General features: G+C 37.7%; 1 protein-coding gene across 6 annotated transcripts; it reads right to left on the reverse strand.

Moving 5' to 3' along the window:
* Positions 1–581: 581 nt before the first annotated feature.
* LOC108696896 lies at positions 582–18,105 on the reverse strand. 6 transcript variants are annotated; one of them, XM_041569800.1, is made up of 9 exons: positions 14,490–15,851; positions 13,873–13,969; positions 10,891–10,932; positions 7,759–8,000; positions 6,852–6,923; positions 4,480–4,746; positions 3,486–3,560; positions 1,903–2,002; positions 582–1,006 (listed from the first exon to the last, which is right to left on the reverse strand). In XM_041569800.1, the coding sequence occupies exons 3-9, from the start codon at positions 10,917–10,919 to the stop codon at positions 853–855; spliced, it is 939 nt and encodes a 312-aa protein (XP_041425734.1). In that variant the 5' UTR covers positions 10,920–10,932; positions 13,873–13,969; positions 14,490–15,851; the 3' UTR covers positions 582–852. The 6 variants fall into 6 exon arrangements, with proteins under 6 accessions (XP_041425734.1, XP_041425733.1, XP_018082088.1 ...); XM_041569799.1 differs by adding an exon at positions 13,267–13,403 and having other exon boundaries at positions 13,873–15,851; XM_018226599.2 differs by lacking the exons at positions 13,873–13,969; positions 14,490–15,851 and adding an exon at positions 17,807–18,105.
* Between the last annotated feature and the right edge of the window lie 539 nt (positions 18,106–18,644).

Here is an 18,644-nt window from a genome sequence, read left to right on the forward strand (position 1 = left end):
CAAAAAAATTCACTCAGTTCACCAGTTTCATCCCATTTATGACATTGCTACAATTCACAAACACCAAAAACGGCAAACTGTGTAATGTAATTGTTTTTTAAATGGAGGAAAATAAAAAGGGAAAATTGAAACTTGATTTAAAGAAACTTTACAAAATTCCTTCAAAATGTTTATACTTTAAAGGAAAACTATACCCCCAAAATGAATACTTAAGCAACAGGTAGTTTATATCAAATTGAATGACATATTAAAGAATCTTACCAAACTGGAATATATATTTACATAAATATTGCCCTTTTACATCTCTTGCCTTGAACCACCATTTCGTGACTCTATCTGTGCTGCCTCAGAGATCACCTGACCAGAAATACTACAACACTAACTGTAACAGGAAGAAGTGAGGAAGCAAAAGGCAGAACTCTGTCTGTTAATTGGCTCATGTGACCTTACATGTGGTTTGTATGTGAGCACAGTGAATCCTACGATCTCAGGGGGCGGCCCTTATTTTTTAAAATGGCAATTTTCTATTTATGATTACCCAATGGCACATACTACTAAAAAAGTATATTATTATGATAATGGTTCATTTACATGAAGCAGGGTTTTACACATGAGCTGTTTTACGCAGTATCTTTTAATGGAGACCTACATTGTTTGGGGGGTATAGTTTTCCTTTAAAATGCCCTTAAAATGAATTTCTCCTTGTTTAATATGTATGTACCTACAGGATGTGTTTTGGAAAGCTAAACTTTGCACAAGTAGCAATTTCAATTTCCAAAATCTCCTTAAATAATTATTGCTGAACAACAGTTCCACCCGGCTCAGCGGTGGCCTCCACGGTCACACGTGGACCTACACATGTAGATCTCCATTAGAACTTGCTGTACGGTGTCCATTCCTTCCTGCTTCGTTGTTATTAGAAAGGTTAGTCATCGGAATCTGTTCATCTGAATCCTCAGTTTCCAATCTTCTGTTTTGAATATAATCTGCAGTGTTTGGTCTCCTCCTAGAGAAATCAAAGTTTAAAAAAGTTGGAAAAAATTTAAAAATCATTTCATCTAAGATCTAATTTGTAGTTATAAAATTCCCAGCATTAACTGTCCATATTACAAACAATTGTTTACCTATTGTGATTTTAACTGTTTTTGTTTCATGTCACTTCTATTTCAACTAGGGATGCAACAAATCCAGGATTCGGTTCGGGATTCGGCCAGGATTCTGCCTTTTTCAGCAGGATTTGAATGCGGCCGAAGACTTGTGCCTGGCTGAACCGAATCCGACTCCTAATTTGTATATGTAAATTAGGGGCAGGTAGGGAAATCACATGACCTTTCATCATATTTTCCTTTCCTGGCCCTAATTTGCATATGCAAATTAGGATTCAAATTCGGTTCGATATTCGGCCAAATCTTTCACCAAGGATTCAGGGATTCTGCTGAATGCCAAGGACTAATTATATTAATTTTTCAGACAATATTTTACCAAAATATTTTATCCACTCAAGAGTTTTTATATCTCGTTAATTTCTCTCCATTTTGCCCCAGAAAGGGAGAAACCCCTGACTTACCGGAAATACAACAGGGTTAGTAGAACTGTGAGGTGTGGGAGCACCAACTGTATATGTCACACTGTAGATTTCATCTAGAACAGTGTCGTTTTTGGAGTTTTCTTTCAGTCTTCAAATAAACTGTGCATATTTTTTTAAATAGGTGAAATACACCAAATAAATGTAATACACCAAAGTATTGTTGGTAAATACTAATGTGGATAATTTTCCCATTTTTCTCTTTAACCAGTATTAATAAGCTCTTTAGTTCTAAAATATTGCCTATGCCATCCTGCAGGCTCTGGCTAGCATGAGACAATTTGGACTTGACAGCTACATGAATATATGGTACTTACCTGTTACGGTTTCTGTAGACAATAAAACCTACTGCAAGGACAAAAGCCACTACAACAAAAGCCATGACTCCAATAGTGATGTAGATTGTTGTCATTTTTTCTGAAATTGAAAGATTATATATCATTGTGCCTGTGGAATACGTATATATAGTCTGGTAAGTTTGTCAAGGGCTCAGGGGCTTACTAGATCCGTTTTTAGATTTACCCTCAGAAATTTAGGTCAATCAAAATGAGAAAGGGGCTGATTTACTAACATGGTGCAAAATTGCAGTGTGTTACACTTGTGCATTTACCCATGACAATCAATTAGATCATTTTTAAAGTGGACCTTTCACCCAGACACAAAAAGCTGTATAATAAAAGTACTTTTCAAATTAAACATGAAATCCAATTTCTATTTTTTATTAAAGCATTCATAGCTGTTGTAAACTCATTTAAAAATCTCAGCTGTCAATCAAATATTGTCTGCCCCTCCTCTATGCCTTAGGCAATTACTTTCACTTTCCATTCAGCACTTCCTACATGTCACTGCTCTCCCCACATTCCCCCAGTTCTCTTCACCATTTAATTGTGTAACCAGGACATGGGGATGGACATCAGGTCCCCCATTCTGGTGCACAAACAAGATTCTGAGATGATACAAGTCTTGTCTTTATAACAGTGTCCACAAAATGGCTCCTGCCTGCTTGTTATAATTATGACTTCCCAGACTGAAGGAAACAAGATTCAAATCATTTATATAGTGTAATTAAATTCATTTTGCTTGACTAATGTGATAAAACAGGATTTTGAATAATTCGAGTCTATGGGCATCATTTTCGCTGCAAAATTAGGCGAAACATTTTGCTCATCACAAGTTTTAAATTAAATGTGTTAATATATTTTTTTTTTTACCAAATCAGAAAAAAAAATACATTAAAATTTGCTGATCCAGAGATTAATCTAATTACCCCTGTAGAATCAACGATTCATTTGTTTCCTCTGGATTTTTTGGTAATCTATAGAAAAAAACAAACAGAAATTATGAGCCTATTTGTAAAAAAAATCCAGAATTCAAGAATTCTCCACTTCAGCACGTTTGCTGATTTTCGAAAGCTTCAAATAGCTGTGAAAAACTGGAGAAACTAGGACTAGGAAATTCAAGAGAAGCAATAAAATGTTACTGAAATCTCATTAATTCGACTGCATTTCAACAACTTCTACAGAACTAGGGATGAAGATTTCCATGCATTTTTTCACGGTTTTCAAAAGAATTTTGTTTTAGCCACCGACAGATTTTCCCAGTTCTGAGCTGGTAAATGTCATCACTAGAGAAGAAGGTCAGGATTCTTTATGAATTGAAGGAAGTCAAGAGAAATGGCAGAAGTAGAAAAGTATGAGAAATCTTTCAGTATGAACATTTCCATTAAACGTTGGCCATGTTTCCCCCCTACTAGATACTTGGGAGTCCTTAGAAGGGTAAACGATTTGCTTGATGAACTTATACCTGCATTTCAATCATTTTGAACCCAAGGCAAGGGAAAGTTAAAGTGATCATTGGCAAAGTTCTGTTCAGAAATCATGAAACAATAAGCAATGCAAACCTGGGGTTTCAGCCTTGGCCATTGTGGTGTTCTGTGTGGTGTTCTTCAGAAGACTTTCATTCTTTTTTCTCTCCACTGCAAGATATAAATTATATGTCAGATAATGGTTCTCTAATGATAGTTCAACCTGAGCAGATGTCTATCAAGATGATGGTCATAACATCAGCCTACAGAGACATACGGCTTGCACTTTTACATTGTGTTTTTGCTGGTATGAACAACATACATGTCCTGTTTGCAGATGTCAATGTTACTGGGAAAATGGCCGCCGGGTGAAAGCTGCTATTTGTTTTAGGAAAATGTGATGGTGCTGGCAAGTGGAGGGGGTTTATGCAGTACAAATGATGTGGCTTGGGTGGGGAAGATATGTCCAACTTATATACTGTACATAGTAGGAACATGTAGGATTTACATGTCCTTTAATAAGGATTTGGCTGAATCTAGCCATTCATTATTAGTCTTTGGATATATTCCTCATGTTTTCATAGACCTGCTTTATAATCTAATTAAGAGTGTTGACCTGGGGGCTAAATGGTTAGATCAGTGCAGTTTGTCTGACCATATAAGTGTTCAAATGATTGGATCTGTTATATGTTTGACTAGCTTTAATCACACTGTGGAGAAGCCCCCGTATTCCTTATTATTATCAAAACTGACCACATTTTGTCTACTTTTTTAATCTTCCAATTCAGGCCTTATTTATCTTCTGCTCTACAATTCACTCCCCTCCACTGTCAGGTTGCCAGGTAAAGTTGGCCCCTAACAACTAGATAATATAAATACTAAATACGTCATTTAGAATGTGCTTAAAATGTGCCTAAAATTCATGTTAGGGGGAACTTTCAAATACTTTGGTCATAATAAGATAAAGGATGGAAGATTGACTAATAACATAGATTTATGGAAAGTAAAAATCTATATTCTAGGAGCCTGAGACAAAGGAGATGACCAATGGGGATGAGAGAAACACTGCAGTATATTATGTACCCCTTACCAGGCATCAGCGGAACAACAATTGCTGGGCTTTTCTGTTGTTCATCACATTCAAGATAGAGCGTTGGGCAGGTCCCATCATGTCCAACAGGGCCGCTGATTTTCACACAGGTCTTGTTTAAATAGCAGATTTTGAAGTCTTGGAAGAAGGATGCTGATTCAGGGCAGGTTTCTGGTTTGTTGACTACATAGGACTCACCAATGGAGACACTTCTAATGACCAATGGTGAATCTGAAATGGGGACCCGAGAGCTACATGTCCCAGGAGCTGAAGGCAGATGAACATACACAAGCACAGTGTTAAATAAACATCTGCCATTACATATACCTAATTTTAATGTGCAAATTTTTCTCAAGCAGAGGAGTTTTTTAAGAAGAAAAAATTCCAAATTCCAAAAATTCCAAATTCCAAAAATTCCAAAAGCAAATTGTAACTTTAACTGTGGGTTTGAGTCTATTTTCCGCTACTCATGTGACATGTGTCTGTACTTCCTTTGTGGCAGAATACAGCAGGCATCTCTTGCTTTGTGGCAATAAGTCTAAGTATACCATTGGAATCAGAACAATTACCTGAGAACCAGTGCCGGGCCAAGCCGACTGGGCCCCCTAGGCGACCCAGCTGGCTACCGCGCTCCCCTTTGTGCTTGCATGCATGCGCACGCTCCCCTCCGTGCACCCACCCCCCCAATGCAGTGTGCGCAAACATGCGCAGAGCGATGGAGGGGAGGGCAGAGGGAGGGGAAAAAAACGAAGAGAAGCGCTCCGGAATTGAGAGGGAGGGTAGGGCAGGGGAGATCGGCAGAGGGGAGGGAGAGGAATGGGAAAAAGCAGAATGGGAGGGGAGAGCGCTGGAAGGGAATAAAGAGGAGGGGGAAAGCACCGAACATGGACTAGGGGTAAGCTGAAGACAGATACCTGCCCAGCACCCCCCTTTCGTTGCACCCTAGGCAGGTGCCACTTTTGCCTACCCCTAGTTCCGGCCCTGCTGAGAACTGTTATAAGAGAGGGTCAATTTTATTCAAATTCAATTTGCCAAAGCCACGGCAAAGACGCAATCCTAAATTTATGTTTTAAGTTGAGTTTTTCAAACTCGACTTTACAATTAACCAATTAAAAAAATCGAAGGAAAACATCCTACAAAAAAAAAAAACAGCCTAGCTTCTATTAATGTCAATGAACAGTGTATTGTTGACATTCAGGCTATTTTATTTGCGTTTTTAAAAAAAAAAAATTAAAAATGATGGGGAGGGCTATTTACTAAAATCTGAATGTATCTCATTTTTAAATAAAAGAAAATCACAACCAAACTGGCATACCCGATTTAACCTTATATATTATTAAAAAAGCTTTATTTAATCAGTTCAGGTAAAAACTCAATAAAATCAAGCAAAAACCTGAATCGCTCGATTTTTTCGGACTTTTTCCCAATAAGCTTGCATTTTTCCGATTTTGCCCACAAAGCCTGGATTTTCTGGCTTATTCCAGGGCAGATCACAGAAACGTCAAAATAGGATAAGGACCTCTGCCACTGACTTATACACAGCCTCAGCAGGTCAGAGATGTCAGATTTATGGATTCAGACTTTTTGCTAAATCTTGAATTTGAGTTTTTAAGAAAAACCCCGAAAATGTTGTGTTTTGACCCAAATAGCCCTAGCAGAGTTTAGTATATAACCCCCTAAATATGTTCAAACTTAAATTCAATCTTTTCCAAACTGGATATGCCTGTGACTGATGCAACGAAGGCAGAGGGATAAGGGAGCTTAGTTTGAACAACAGGTCCCCCAACAGTTGAGATAGATATTTAGGCTATAGCTAGATTTCTTGGAAATCTAGTGACCAAACAGAGGTATAACCTTTTGCAGATATTTAGGGCCTTTATCAAAATCCAAATTCATCTGACTTTTTAATGATCAGATTTTCACAAATTTTTCGGACCTTTTCATCGTAGTTTCATGATTTTTAAATTTTTTTTCGTAATTTTCACCCGAAAACTGAAAACTTTGGGGTATTGCACGAAACCCAGCGCACATCAAAGAAAATGGGGACATCTCCCATTGACTTATATGCAACCTTGACAGGTCTGAGATGCCGGTCAGATTCAGAATTTTACATCCTCTGGGTTTAATAAATTCCAAAAAAATTCATGATTTTTTAAAAGTCCGATTTTACTAAAAAAAAATCACAAATTTATTGTGATTTTTGCATTCGGAGTTTAGTAAATAACCCCCTAAATGTGCGATGCATGAACGTTTCTCTGTTTGTAACCTTCTAATAACATAATTAAATTCATTAAAATCATCATGTTTTTAAGTCCAATCCAAATACTTTTATTCCTCTACATTGAGTCAGGTACGAGTTTACAGGTACTTACATTCCTCTTCAGATTGTCCATTTGTAACACAAATTAGAGTCATACAGATGCAAAAGCAAAATAAAGCATGACCTGCAAGTACATATAAAAATAATATTTTAAGTATACAATTGCCTAAATAATCTCTATGTCATATCAGATCATAGGAGTATACACTAAAAAAAAAAGGGCATTTATGCATGTTCCAAACACAATAGTCACCTGTCTTTGTGCTCATCCATTCAACAATTAAGTAAGGGGTATAGTGGTGATCCTCACCTTGCACTGGATTGAAAATCCAATGCAGAGCACATACAGCACTAACTGTCTTTGAATGACGCAAATAATACAGGACATGAGGAAAGGAAATACCCACTTGACTCTCCCAGGTTGTGCCTCAGGAATACTTCTGTTTTCATCTATAGGCACTTTGGCAGGGAGGCAGGCAACTGTGAATACATGGCGGCTTGTATCTGTTTTTGTGCTCTGCCCCACCTTTTCTAAATGGGCCCAACATACAGAACCTTAAACATATTAAATAATATACAATAAAAAACTGTGAGCTCAATTAATTTAAATGTGTGAGAATGTAAATCTGAAGAGCCGTCACGCATGTCAAGAGTTAGCTATTCATCCTATAAAATGTAAAATAAATTCTGGATATAGAATCAGAAATTTCCCAGACAAAGATCTACTGGTTTGTGACCATCAAACATACTATAGAGAGGGGATTGATCAATTCACATCCCCTGGTCCACTGTTTCACTAGTCATTTAGTATCTATGCAAGTGCATTATATTTAGAAATACAGGGGTTGTCGTATCAAAGTTATGATCATAAAATTGATAAAATTGTTGGCTTATTTTTGTGTATTGTTTGTGACCTTGCCAGATCAATGTATGCTGATTTACTATCATTTGTTAGTTACCTCTTAAAATGCTGTGAGCTCTCTTCCTACCCCTCCTCAACTTAGTTCCCAATGGATTTCGTTTCTGGTGCCATAATGATTGCTTAGAAGTATCCGATTGGATCATGTAGGAAGTCTCATTATTCTCCTCTCTGTAACCCTTTGCCTTCTTAGGTGTTGTGGGCTGTGAGTGGGTGAGGCCTTTGAGACCTGAAGATGGGTTGACCGTCTCTCTTGTCTTTGTCATCTTATTGATGATATTTCTATTAAGGAATAAACACACCAACGTTTATCTGTCTTTAGTCTTAGAATTTTAGGGCTTCTCTTCCATATATTTATAAAGAGGCCATAGTCAGTGGTTAGGTCTGATGGTGGAGAAATGGGAACTTGGCATGGTCACAAACACAGCAGATAAAGTAGAACTAAAGCTTAAGTAGGTAGAAATGTTGTACATGATGTTTTGTGCTTCTGTACCAGCCCAAGGCAACCACAGCCCTTTAGCAGTAAAGATCTGTGTCTCCAAAGATGCCCCAGTAGCTCCCCATCTTCTTTTCTGCTGATTCACTGCACATGCTCTGTGCTGCTGTCACTTACTGAGCTTAGGGAGCCACTCACAATATACAGTACACGTAGAATAGAAATGTCACAATATAAGGCTGATTAGTAATTAATACAGATAATTACTACATGGCAGCACAGAAACCAGTGCAATTAGCATCAGAATTTATTAATCAGCAAACCTGTAGCATCAGCTTATATTACAGGGGAAGCTCATTTTCTGCTGGATAATTAGTGACGAGCCCTAAGCTTAGCTTCTCAACAGCCAATCAGAGCCCACTGAGCATGTGAGTGTCACAGACACTTTCCAAGATGGTGACCCCCTGTGACAAGTTTGAAGTCCTGGATCATTGCTGCTATTGACAAGCTCAAACTTTAGCCTCATTCAATAAGTTGACTATAGAAAATATGGCATTTTTAGCCACATTCATTTTTAGGATTTAGTTTTCCTTTAAAGAGCAAGTCAACCCCAAAATAACATTTTGCCTATTAAAACAAAACATAATTATAAGCCACTTTCCAATATACTTTTGCAACCCCTAATTGGCTAATTTAGACATGGGCTACACACAATCCTTTGTAAATACAAAATAGCCAAGGTGAGACTGGAAAATTGGTCTTCGTTATTTATATTAGTAAAAGCAGAGCCTGGGGGAGAGCTACTCCCTTCTATTCTCCTTGATGGAGCTTGAGCTGCTCTTACTAGCTAAGCCTCTCTGACTCACTCTCATTAGAAAGTGCTATGAAAAGAGCTATCCTATACATTTGCTTCACCTCCTTCACGGGGTCCCTGTACCCCAACTTCACTAAAGGGCCCTAACACTTCTGGTGCCTTGTTGACTCCAGGCTCAGTGGACCTTTCACCCAGATCAACAGCTACAGGCCAAAGAGGAAGGACCTCCCCCAGTAACGTAACTGGCGGGGGGCTGGGCCCAGCCCCCCTCAGTACCAGATTTTTTTTACCCGAAATCGACTGATGCGGCCGGAAATCGGCAGTGTGCGAGCTGCCGGGAGGCCCTGATGGGGTGTGGGCACTGGCCCAATTGCACCCCCTGCTACCCCGGTAGTTACGCCGCTGCCTCCCCCATCAAGGCACTTTGTTATAGCACTGCAGGAAGTGGTTACAACCAAGAACCAATGGAATGGGTATGCAAATAATGTTTAATATGTTACATGGGGTTTAACCCAGCAACAGGAAAAGGAGGCACTGGCAGGGAATGAAGCCATAAGGGTCATTACACTATTGGATCCCTAAACATTCATTAAACATTTCCTGTGCTTTTAAAGATATTTGTAAAAACAATTGCTGTTGAAAGCAGCATTTACTTCTCTCCTGGTTGTCTCCAGCAAAAACATGTCTGTTAATCATCTGCCTTGTCTTACGTTGTATCAAGAGTCTGAACCACCAGTGTAGAGAATAGAAAGGAACAGACACTGGCAAAAATGACTCACTTATGTTTTGGGTTAACATTTCATTTAAAACTTCTTTCTTAATAATCACATCCCTCTAACTCTTCCTTCTCATTCTTGGTTCATTGAGCTCAGTCTTGTTTATTTTATGGTTTATTGTCTAAATAAATATAACATTTGTTTTGAAGATCAGCATTTCAGCTGTGGATAATGAAACACCAGGAAACCATAGCAAATGTTACACCATCAACCAAGAGCAACAGCCCCATTTTCACTTGATGATGAACCCTATAGGGTAAAACGTTTGATATAAAACATAAGCAATGTGGTGTAAAGATGGTACCTTTATTGGCTAACTAAGATGATCGTCACCCCAATGGGCAGATTTATCAAAGGTCGAATTTCTGTGATTTTTTTTTTACTCTAATAAATTCAAATATACTCACAACTCTAATGGGAGGTTAATGGGAAAAAATCCAAAAGTCTAATATTTGATCGAATAGTCGCGACCCAGAAATTCGAATAGAATTTGAATTGAGTTTTCTCTCCAAAAAAACTCGATTGTCAGGAAGGCAATTAACATATTCAAATAGTTCAACCGACCTCTGCCATTGACTTGTAAATGAACTCGGCAGGTTTTAGATGGCGAATATTTGAATTAGAACTGTTTCCATGGTCGAGGTGTTGTAAATCTGACATTCAAATTTACATTTGAATTGGGGGATTAACAGCTAAAAAAAATTGAAAATTCACATTTGCTATTCGACCCTTACTAAATCTGCCCCCAAGTTTTCAAACCATTTCAGCTCCTGAACATGGTACTGAAATCTCTGCCTGATGTACCCTCTGGAACTTATTGATCCCCACAATTATATAGTGAATAAAGTACACCCTCTTGTAAAATATAAGGATATTATAAGTTACCGAGGAGTTTCATGACCGAGTGTGTTTATACAGGTCATGGAACTCCGAGGTAACTTATAATATTCCCATATTTTGCAACTGGGGGTACTTTATTAATTATAATACACAAGTTTCAGTGAGTCATGTGACAGAAATGACATCAGAACTCACCATTTATAACTGATGACATCAGAACTCACCGTTTATAAGGATATAATTTACAGGATATTCATGGCTTTTGTGTATTATAGATGATTTTAGCACAGTATAAGGGGAACTTACCCTTCTTCCTGTACTGGATAGCGCACCATTCTGCTGGAATATCTGTAAATACAAAATAGCCAAGATGAGACTGGAAAATTGGTCTTCGCCATTTATATATTTTTAATAATTTGCCTTCTTCTTCTTCTGACTCTTTCCAAACACAAATACTCTGTAAAGTTACAAATGTATTGTTATTACTACTTTTTATTACTCCTCTTTCTATTCAGGCCTCTCCTATTCATATTCCAGTCTCTTATTCAAATCAATGCATGGTTGCTAGGGGAATTTGGATCCTAGTCATGTGTCTGTAACCAGTTTTTGGGCTATTTAAGCACAAAAGAGTTATTGTCCAGCTATAGGCATAGAGCATGTGTTACATTGGACTCTAACACACCAGGATAGACCTTTGGAAAATGGAAAAAATGAAGGAATGGTGTAGTGCAACTACAACTCCCATCTGCTACTGTGCATGAAAAACAAAATACATGGACACCAGGAGGTTCTGACAACAGAAATAGAACAGTTTATTTCTCAGAGACAAATGATCCACAGGTTTTATACTTATAATACACAGAGGCCCAGCAGATAATCATGACATGGCTACAACATGTCCCTCAGAGACAACACAGTGGAACTCCCTGAGGCGATAGTGTAAAACCTGGATAGATACACCCTCAGGATCTCAGCACCTTGACCTGGATTCCCACACGTTGGATCAGGGAACTCACAAGCCCTAATTCCCTATTAGTCTGTGTCCCTATACAGTCTTGCCTGAGAGGAGAGCTACCTCCTTGTTATCCCTCCTAGTTGGAGCCAAGCTGCTCTTGCTACTTAACCTGCCTATCTTACTCTCCTAGAGACTCCTATTACAGGTAGTATCCTATCTCTAGCTGGCCTCATTCATGGGGTCCCTGCTCCCCGACTTATCTCTGTAGAGGTTCAGGTCCCTCTAGGGCATGTGGCTTTACTGAGCCTTGTTGCACCAAGGCTTCTCAGGAAACATCCAGCTGGATCAGACACCAGAAGCCAAAGGGGAAGCGCCACCCCTTCTCACTCATTATACCAAAGTGTGACAGGAAGTGGTCACAACACCTCTTGGCCAATAACTGTGATAGTTAAATTACAACTAGATACAGGGGCATCTGCCCAGCAACTAGGGAGATCAGGAAGTGTAGGGATTTAAAGCCATAGGGGCACATTAATCCTATGGGTCCCTACATTACTTTTCTAAAAGGAGATATCTCATCTCTAATTTATTTCATGCTGTATTGTTACAGAATATTTTTTTGTAATTAAATCCCATCAACAACCAAGATTCCTCTATCACAAGGGAATGCTGCTATGTGTTACTGCCCAGTTTTGAATTAACTCACGAGCCCCACCGTGTTTTCCTTAATATTTTTTCAGCCAGAGTAGAATTTCCCCTATACTCACCTATATGCCTGAAAGCCCCAGTACTGACTGTTCTTGCCCTGGAAACACTCACTGGAGAATTACACGTAATGGGAAACAGCAGAGGAATTTAACATTTTAAACAACAACCATCCAGCAGAGCATAAACGTCAATGGCAACACCATCAGGATCAAAGCATTATATACAACAGTAGCACTATTTCACTTCTCAGTTGCAACTTGTGCTTTACTCAAGCAGGGACTGGGATGAAGTCCACTTTCCTGACACTCAGATGAGAACCTTCACCCAGACACAAATAGGAGGAGATTTTAGTAGAATTTATCTACAAGCTGTAGAAGTTAAATAATAATATTCCCTGTGCCCTTCCCATTATGTAAACAGAACAAACCAGTCCAACTGGTCTTCCCCGAAGCTTTGTCCAACCTCCTTATCCTTCACCAACCAGGTACAGACACCTGTTTATGAGCCACTCAGAGCCAATCATCAGGTTTATACGTAATATTCTCTTTGTACAATGATGTAAAGGTTTAAGAATTCACCTACCAAGAACATACTGTGTTGCTGCTAAATAGAGTCACCTGTAAGGATATAATCTGTGTATTTTTGCTTTTCACTTTATGGCTTTTCTACCAGTGGATCCCCAGACCTAGAAAAAGGAGCCTGACATTCAGGTAAGAATTTAACCTCTATTTTCTGTGTCTGGGAGAGTCCATGGTTGCCTGTTATGAGGTAAGGCACTTGTCCTCTATCCCTCAAGAAGAACTCTTGTTAGAGACCACCCTCTCTCTAGGTGGGACTTTAGGAAGTACCTTTGGTTTCTTTATGAAGCTCTACAAGTCTTAGACTAAAGAATGTCTTGTGGAATCAGCGACTAATAAACCAGAACAGTGAATGACTTATTTGAATAAACTGACAAAAAGTGAAAATAAAGATACAAATATAAATAAAGTGCCAGTTGTTCTGTCTCTTAATTAATTTACCATTCAGCCACAGCGCTCTGTAACAGCTTCCCATAGGATATTGTAGTATTAACTAATGTAGCAGATCCTGCTCGGATATTGTGAGTGGATTATGCAGTGTGAGAACCATGTTTAGATTCATGTGTTTGTGGCCGGACCTAAAAAGTAGAGGAAAAGTGTATGGAATTAGAAGAGACAGTTGAGATGTGTCTGGATGGAAGGTGGTGGATTTCTGGGCTCAGGGCTTTGCAGGATAAATAATCTGAGACTGAAAACCTGTTATCCAGAAAGCCCAGAATAGACTCCCATAGACTCCATTTTAATCAAATAATTCAAAACTTTGAAAATTATTGTTGCCCTGCAATAAGAAGATAATACCTTGTACTTGATCCCAACTAAGATATAAGAAATTCTTATTGGAGGCAAAACCAGCCTATTGGGTTTATTTCATGTTGAAATCATTTTTTTAGTAGATTTAGGAGGCTATTTATTAAAGTCCGATTTTTCTCATTGGCCTTTTGAAGGGGTAAAAAACAATTTTTAGCTGGAAAAAAGAATTTCGATTTTTTTTTCGGGATTTATTAAACCCAGATGGTGTTAAAAGTCTGAATAAAAAAGTACACCAACCTGTTGAGTTCATGTAGAAGTCAGTGGGAGAGGATATCCTGTTTTGCACTGGGTTTCTGCAATAATCCGAAAATTCCTTGGTTTTTGGGTATCAAACCTGAAAAAAGTTGCAGTTTTCGGCGACAAAGCCCAAAAAAATTGCTGTATTAGGATTTTTTTTCCCGAACAAGAAATGTTTGGGAAAATGTATTGATAAATAAGGGGAAGAAAATCAGTGCAGATTTGCTTTGAGTCGTTTTCAGAAAATTCTCAGATATTTTCGGATTTCCATAAATAACCCCCCCCATGTATGAAGGTCTAAATTACATAGATCCATTATTCGGAAAACCCCAGTTCTCAGGCAAGAGAGGATAATGGTGCGACTGAATATCTCACTACGTTTTCTGTAGATTGGGGCAGATTTGCTGTACAGACTTAAAGTGGCAGTTGCAGACAATTAATGGAGGAAGGGAAGGAAGGCAGAAAGTCTGGGTGAGCAGAAAATGATTTCTGAGGGATGAGAAGCATAAGAAAGAAATGACTAATATTTTACTTAATGTGTCGGTGAAACATTTTGACGAAGACATTGAAGTTGATCATTCAGAAAGCATGGCCAAGATGGCGCTGGTCTCACTCACCACACCCAATGTTTTCTCCCAAACTGTCATTGCTATTCGTGTAGGAGGAGTAACACACGATGGAAACCTCTCCTGCTTAACCCATATCAGCCCAGTAATTAACATGGTCAGCCTTATGAGAAAATGCAGAAGCAATGTTATAGGACATAGACGAGAAGGTCTGTGATCACTTCACTCCCATATAACTGCTTCATATATATATATGTGTGTTACCAGACATACAGGCAGACAATGCCACTAGATTCATATGATAAGCAGGAGGTCCAATGATTGTGTTGAAGAAAATAGTAAATGCATGCCTTGAATAAAATGCCTATTAGATATTGACCCATCTATTGTGAGTTTGTCAGTAAATGGAGACAAGGAATTCAGCTCTTTCTCATGTAAACACAAGAATTCCAAGATCACTCCTAACCCAAGAGATCCCTCTACCATGTTTCCTTCATCTTACAATGCTGTAATCATAGTAGGAGCAAGTCTCTATATATAACATTTACTCCGTTCCAAGGAAGTACTTGCCTCAGTGGTGCCCTGATGTGCCCAGTGTTCTCCTCTCTTCAGAATATCCAAATCATCTGTTAGGAAAAGATTTAGAGTCCAGGGCTTTATTTAGTCGCGCTGTGATTGTTTCCGACCATGTGATGCTCCAGACCAAACCTAAATGATATGCCCATCCCTAAAGGCGACCATACATGATAAGATCCGCTCGTTTGGTAAGGTCGCCAAATGAGCAGATCTTTCTCTGTTAACTTTTTCCCAAATACAGAGCTATATCAGGTTAATCCGAACGTTCGGCCCTAGAGCAGAACGATCGGATTACAATGTAGAGAATAGGCGCCGACGGGTCGTAGGACCGCATCAACTAGCCGAAGCAGTCCTCGATCACAGGAAAAATCAAACCTGCCCGAACGATATCAGGTCGATTTTCGACCTCGATCAGGGAGACCCATCGGAAGCCCCAACACAAGGGCAGATAAGATGCTGAATTTGTCTAAAGGATATCGGCAGCTTTAATCTGCTCGTGTATGGCCACCTTAGAGATATTTATTCATAGCTCCTTCACAGAGAAGACGGCATATTAGTTACCGTATATTTAACTTATATTTTATTGGGTTTTCATAACTTTTACGCTTCAAGTTGCTGCTACAATGTTGCTGCTACAATAATCAAGATGAAATAAATATTTATTTACGCACTGATAACATGCACTTAATTTTTGTATAGGAGAAAAGAAAGAAAGTATCCCCGTCTTTTTGATCAGAAAAAACACACAAAAAGTTATATATTATCACTATGTAATTTGATTTCAGTTAAACCATTTAATCTCGTGATTCTATATCTGTTGGTTCCCCCCTTAATAATTCGTCCCACAAAGTGCTAGTGCTTAACCTTAATTAAATAGCATTAAATAGAGTAAAACTAAGACACAATTGATTTTTCTTTTAAATATTGTATATACTTTGTAATTTCTAACTCATGAACAATTCATTTAACATTAATTGATAAACTAAAAATCAACTAAAACACCAATAAGGGTGATAAAGTGCCACCAGATTGTGATCAATTCACTTATGAATCAATTAAAGTGCAATTGTTAATATCTCTGATTCCAAGAAAAGGTAAGAAAAGGAAATGGGTAGATGGGTGGAGATGCCCCGTAGCTGATTGTTTTACTAACTGCAGGACCCCACAAAGAAAGAGAAGTCCGTGCTTCTGGAACTGTGGTCTCAATTCTATTTTAACTAACTGGATTGAGAAGCTTGATTGAGAATCTTTTCTAAAAAACACACAAATTCCAGAGCACTTATGGTGAAAACAGTAAAACGAGAATGCAGATAAGCAATCTCCTTATTCTGGGCTAAGAAAAGCGCCCAGATCACTATAAAAAGTTTTTTTAAGAGAACCCCCCAAGGTTTTATTTAAAATTTTATAAACCAGTGAGAAATAGTTTCGCAAAATTGTTTTTTCAAGGCTTGCTTATCTGCATTCTTGTTTTACTGTTTTCACTACAAGTGCTCTGGAATTTGTGTGAAGCACTGACTTCTCTTTCTTTGTGGGGTCCCGCAGTTAATAACAATCAGCTAGAAAATACGGGACTTCTCCACCCACCTACCAATTTCCTTTTCTTACCTTTTCTTGGAATCAGAGATATTAACAATTGCACTTTAATTGATTCATAAGTGAATTGATCACAATCTGGTGGCACTTTATCACCCTTATTGGTGTTTTAGTTAATTTTTAGTTTATCAATTAATGTTAAATGAATTGTTCATGAGTTAGAAATTACAAAGTATATACAATATTTAAAAGAAAAACCAATTGTGTCTTAGTTTTACTCTATTTAATGCTATTTAATTAAGGTTAAGCACTAGCACTTTGTGGGACAAATTATTAAGGGGGGAACCAACAGATATAGAATCACGAGATTAAATGGTTTAACTGAAATCAAATTACATAGTGATAATATATAACTTTTTGTGTGTTTTTTCTGATCAAAAAGACAGGGATACTTTCTTTCTTTTCTCCTATACAAAGATTGAATACTGACAGAAGTCAGATCCACTCCTTTTAATCATTTTTATATATCTGAAGTTAGATCATTCCTTTTTATTAAAACATGCATTTAATGCTATAAATTGATTGCTACATATGAAATTTGATAAATGAATTTTGTACATAATTTTATATATATATTGTTTGATGAAATAAAAAAAAACTCAATTAATTTAAATCAATTTACTCCAATAATCATTTAATTAATTCATGATTATTATATTTCATTAAGAAGAAACTTACAAGAGTGCGACATAAGGGACCATTTTTCGTATCAACATATTAAGATATTCTAATCCCACGCACCACCTTTAAAAGGTAAAGTTATCTTCAATTGATACTTAGTTGAGTGAGATGCCATCTCTCTATGCTGCCTGAAAGAGATGTATTTGTCTGACATGCACTGCCTGCAAACTATAAACTATTTTCATGCATTTTTGGGGTTTTAGTCTCAATCAAGAAAGGCAGACAGGTGGCATTTCCAGCAGAAATATTCCTGAAACATGTTTGTGAAGATTCTCACTCATCCAGGTCATGGTATATCTGTAGAAATAAGTCAACTCAACTGGACTTGCTGTGTTTTTCTTGAAGACGTTTCACCAGTCGTCAGAATTCAGAATTGAGAAAGCCAGTCGGATGAAACGTCTTCAAGAAAAACACAGCAAGTCCAGTTGAGTTGACTTATTTCTACAGATATTCCTGAAACACAAAGAAAAACAGCACTTTGCCCCAGAATGACTTATAGTTTCCTATGTAGTACTCACCTCTGCTCTGTACTGTACTGTACTGACCGCTCTTTGCTGTGCTTTAAGCCTTTCTTTAGAAAACATACGCTTTATAGGCATGATTGGAGCATGCGCAATTTTGAGCCCGCCCTTGGAGAATGTTGCAATCCTTTTCTTCTTTTTTTCCTTTTGTCACGAGATGGAGACAAAGCTTCATAATAAGACAGAAAACTATGTCTGGAATTCCAAGAGAAGCAGCTTTCAAAGTTGCATCAGTAACAAGCGTATTGTGACTACATATATGTATACAATGTTTTATTTCCAAAATATTTATATTTATTTAGTACAGGTATGGGACCTATTATCCAAAAATTCAGGACCTGGGCTATTCCGGATAAGGGATCTTTTTGTAATTTGGATCTTCATACCTTAAGTCTTCTAGAAAATCATGTAAACATTAAATAAACCCAATAGGCTGATTTTGCCTCCAATAAGGATTAATTATACCAAGTACAGGTATGGGATCCGTTATCCAGAAAGATCCAAATTATGGAAAGCCCAACTTCTATAGACTCCATTTAATCCAAATAATTCATATTTGTTTTCCTTTTTCTGTGTAATAATAAAGCAGTAGCTTGTACTTGATCCCAACTAAGATATAATTAATCCTTATTGGAAGCAAAACCAGCCTATTGGGTTCATTTAATGTTTATATGATTTTCTAGTAGACATAAGGCATGGAGATCCAAATTACAGAAACATCCATTATCCAGAAAGTCCCAGTTTCTGAGCATTCTGGATAACAGGTCTCATACCTGTACAAGTTACTATTTTATTATTACAGAGAAATAAGTTTAATTAAAAATAATTTAGATAT

The sequence above is a fragment of the Xenopus laevis genome, chromosome 7L (assembly GCF_017654675.1).
Source record: "Xenopus laevis strain J_2021 chromosome 7L, Xenopus_laevis_v10.1, whole genome shotgun sequence".
In the NCBI taxonomy this organism is placed as follows: Eukaryota; Metazoa; Chordata; class Amphibia; order Anura; family Pipidae; genus Xenopus; species Xenopus laevis.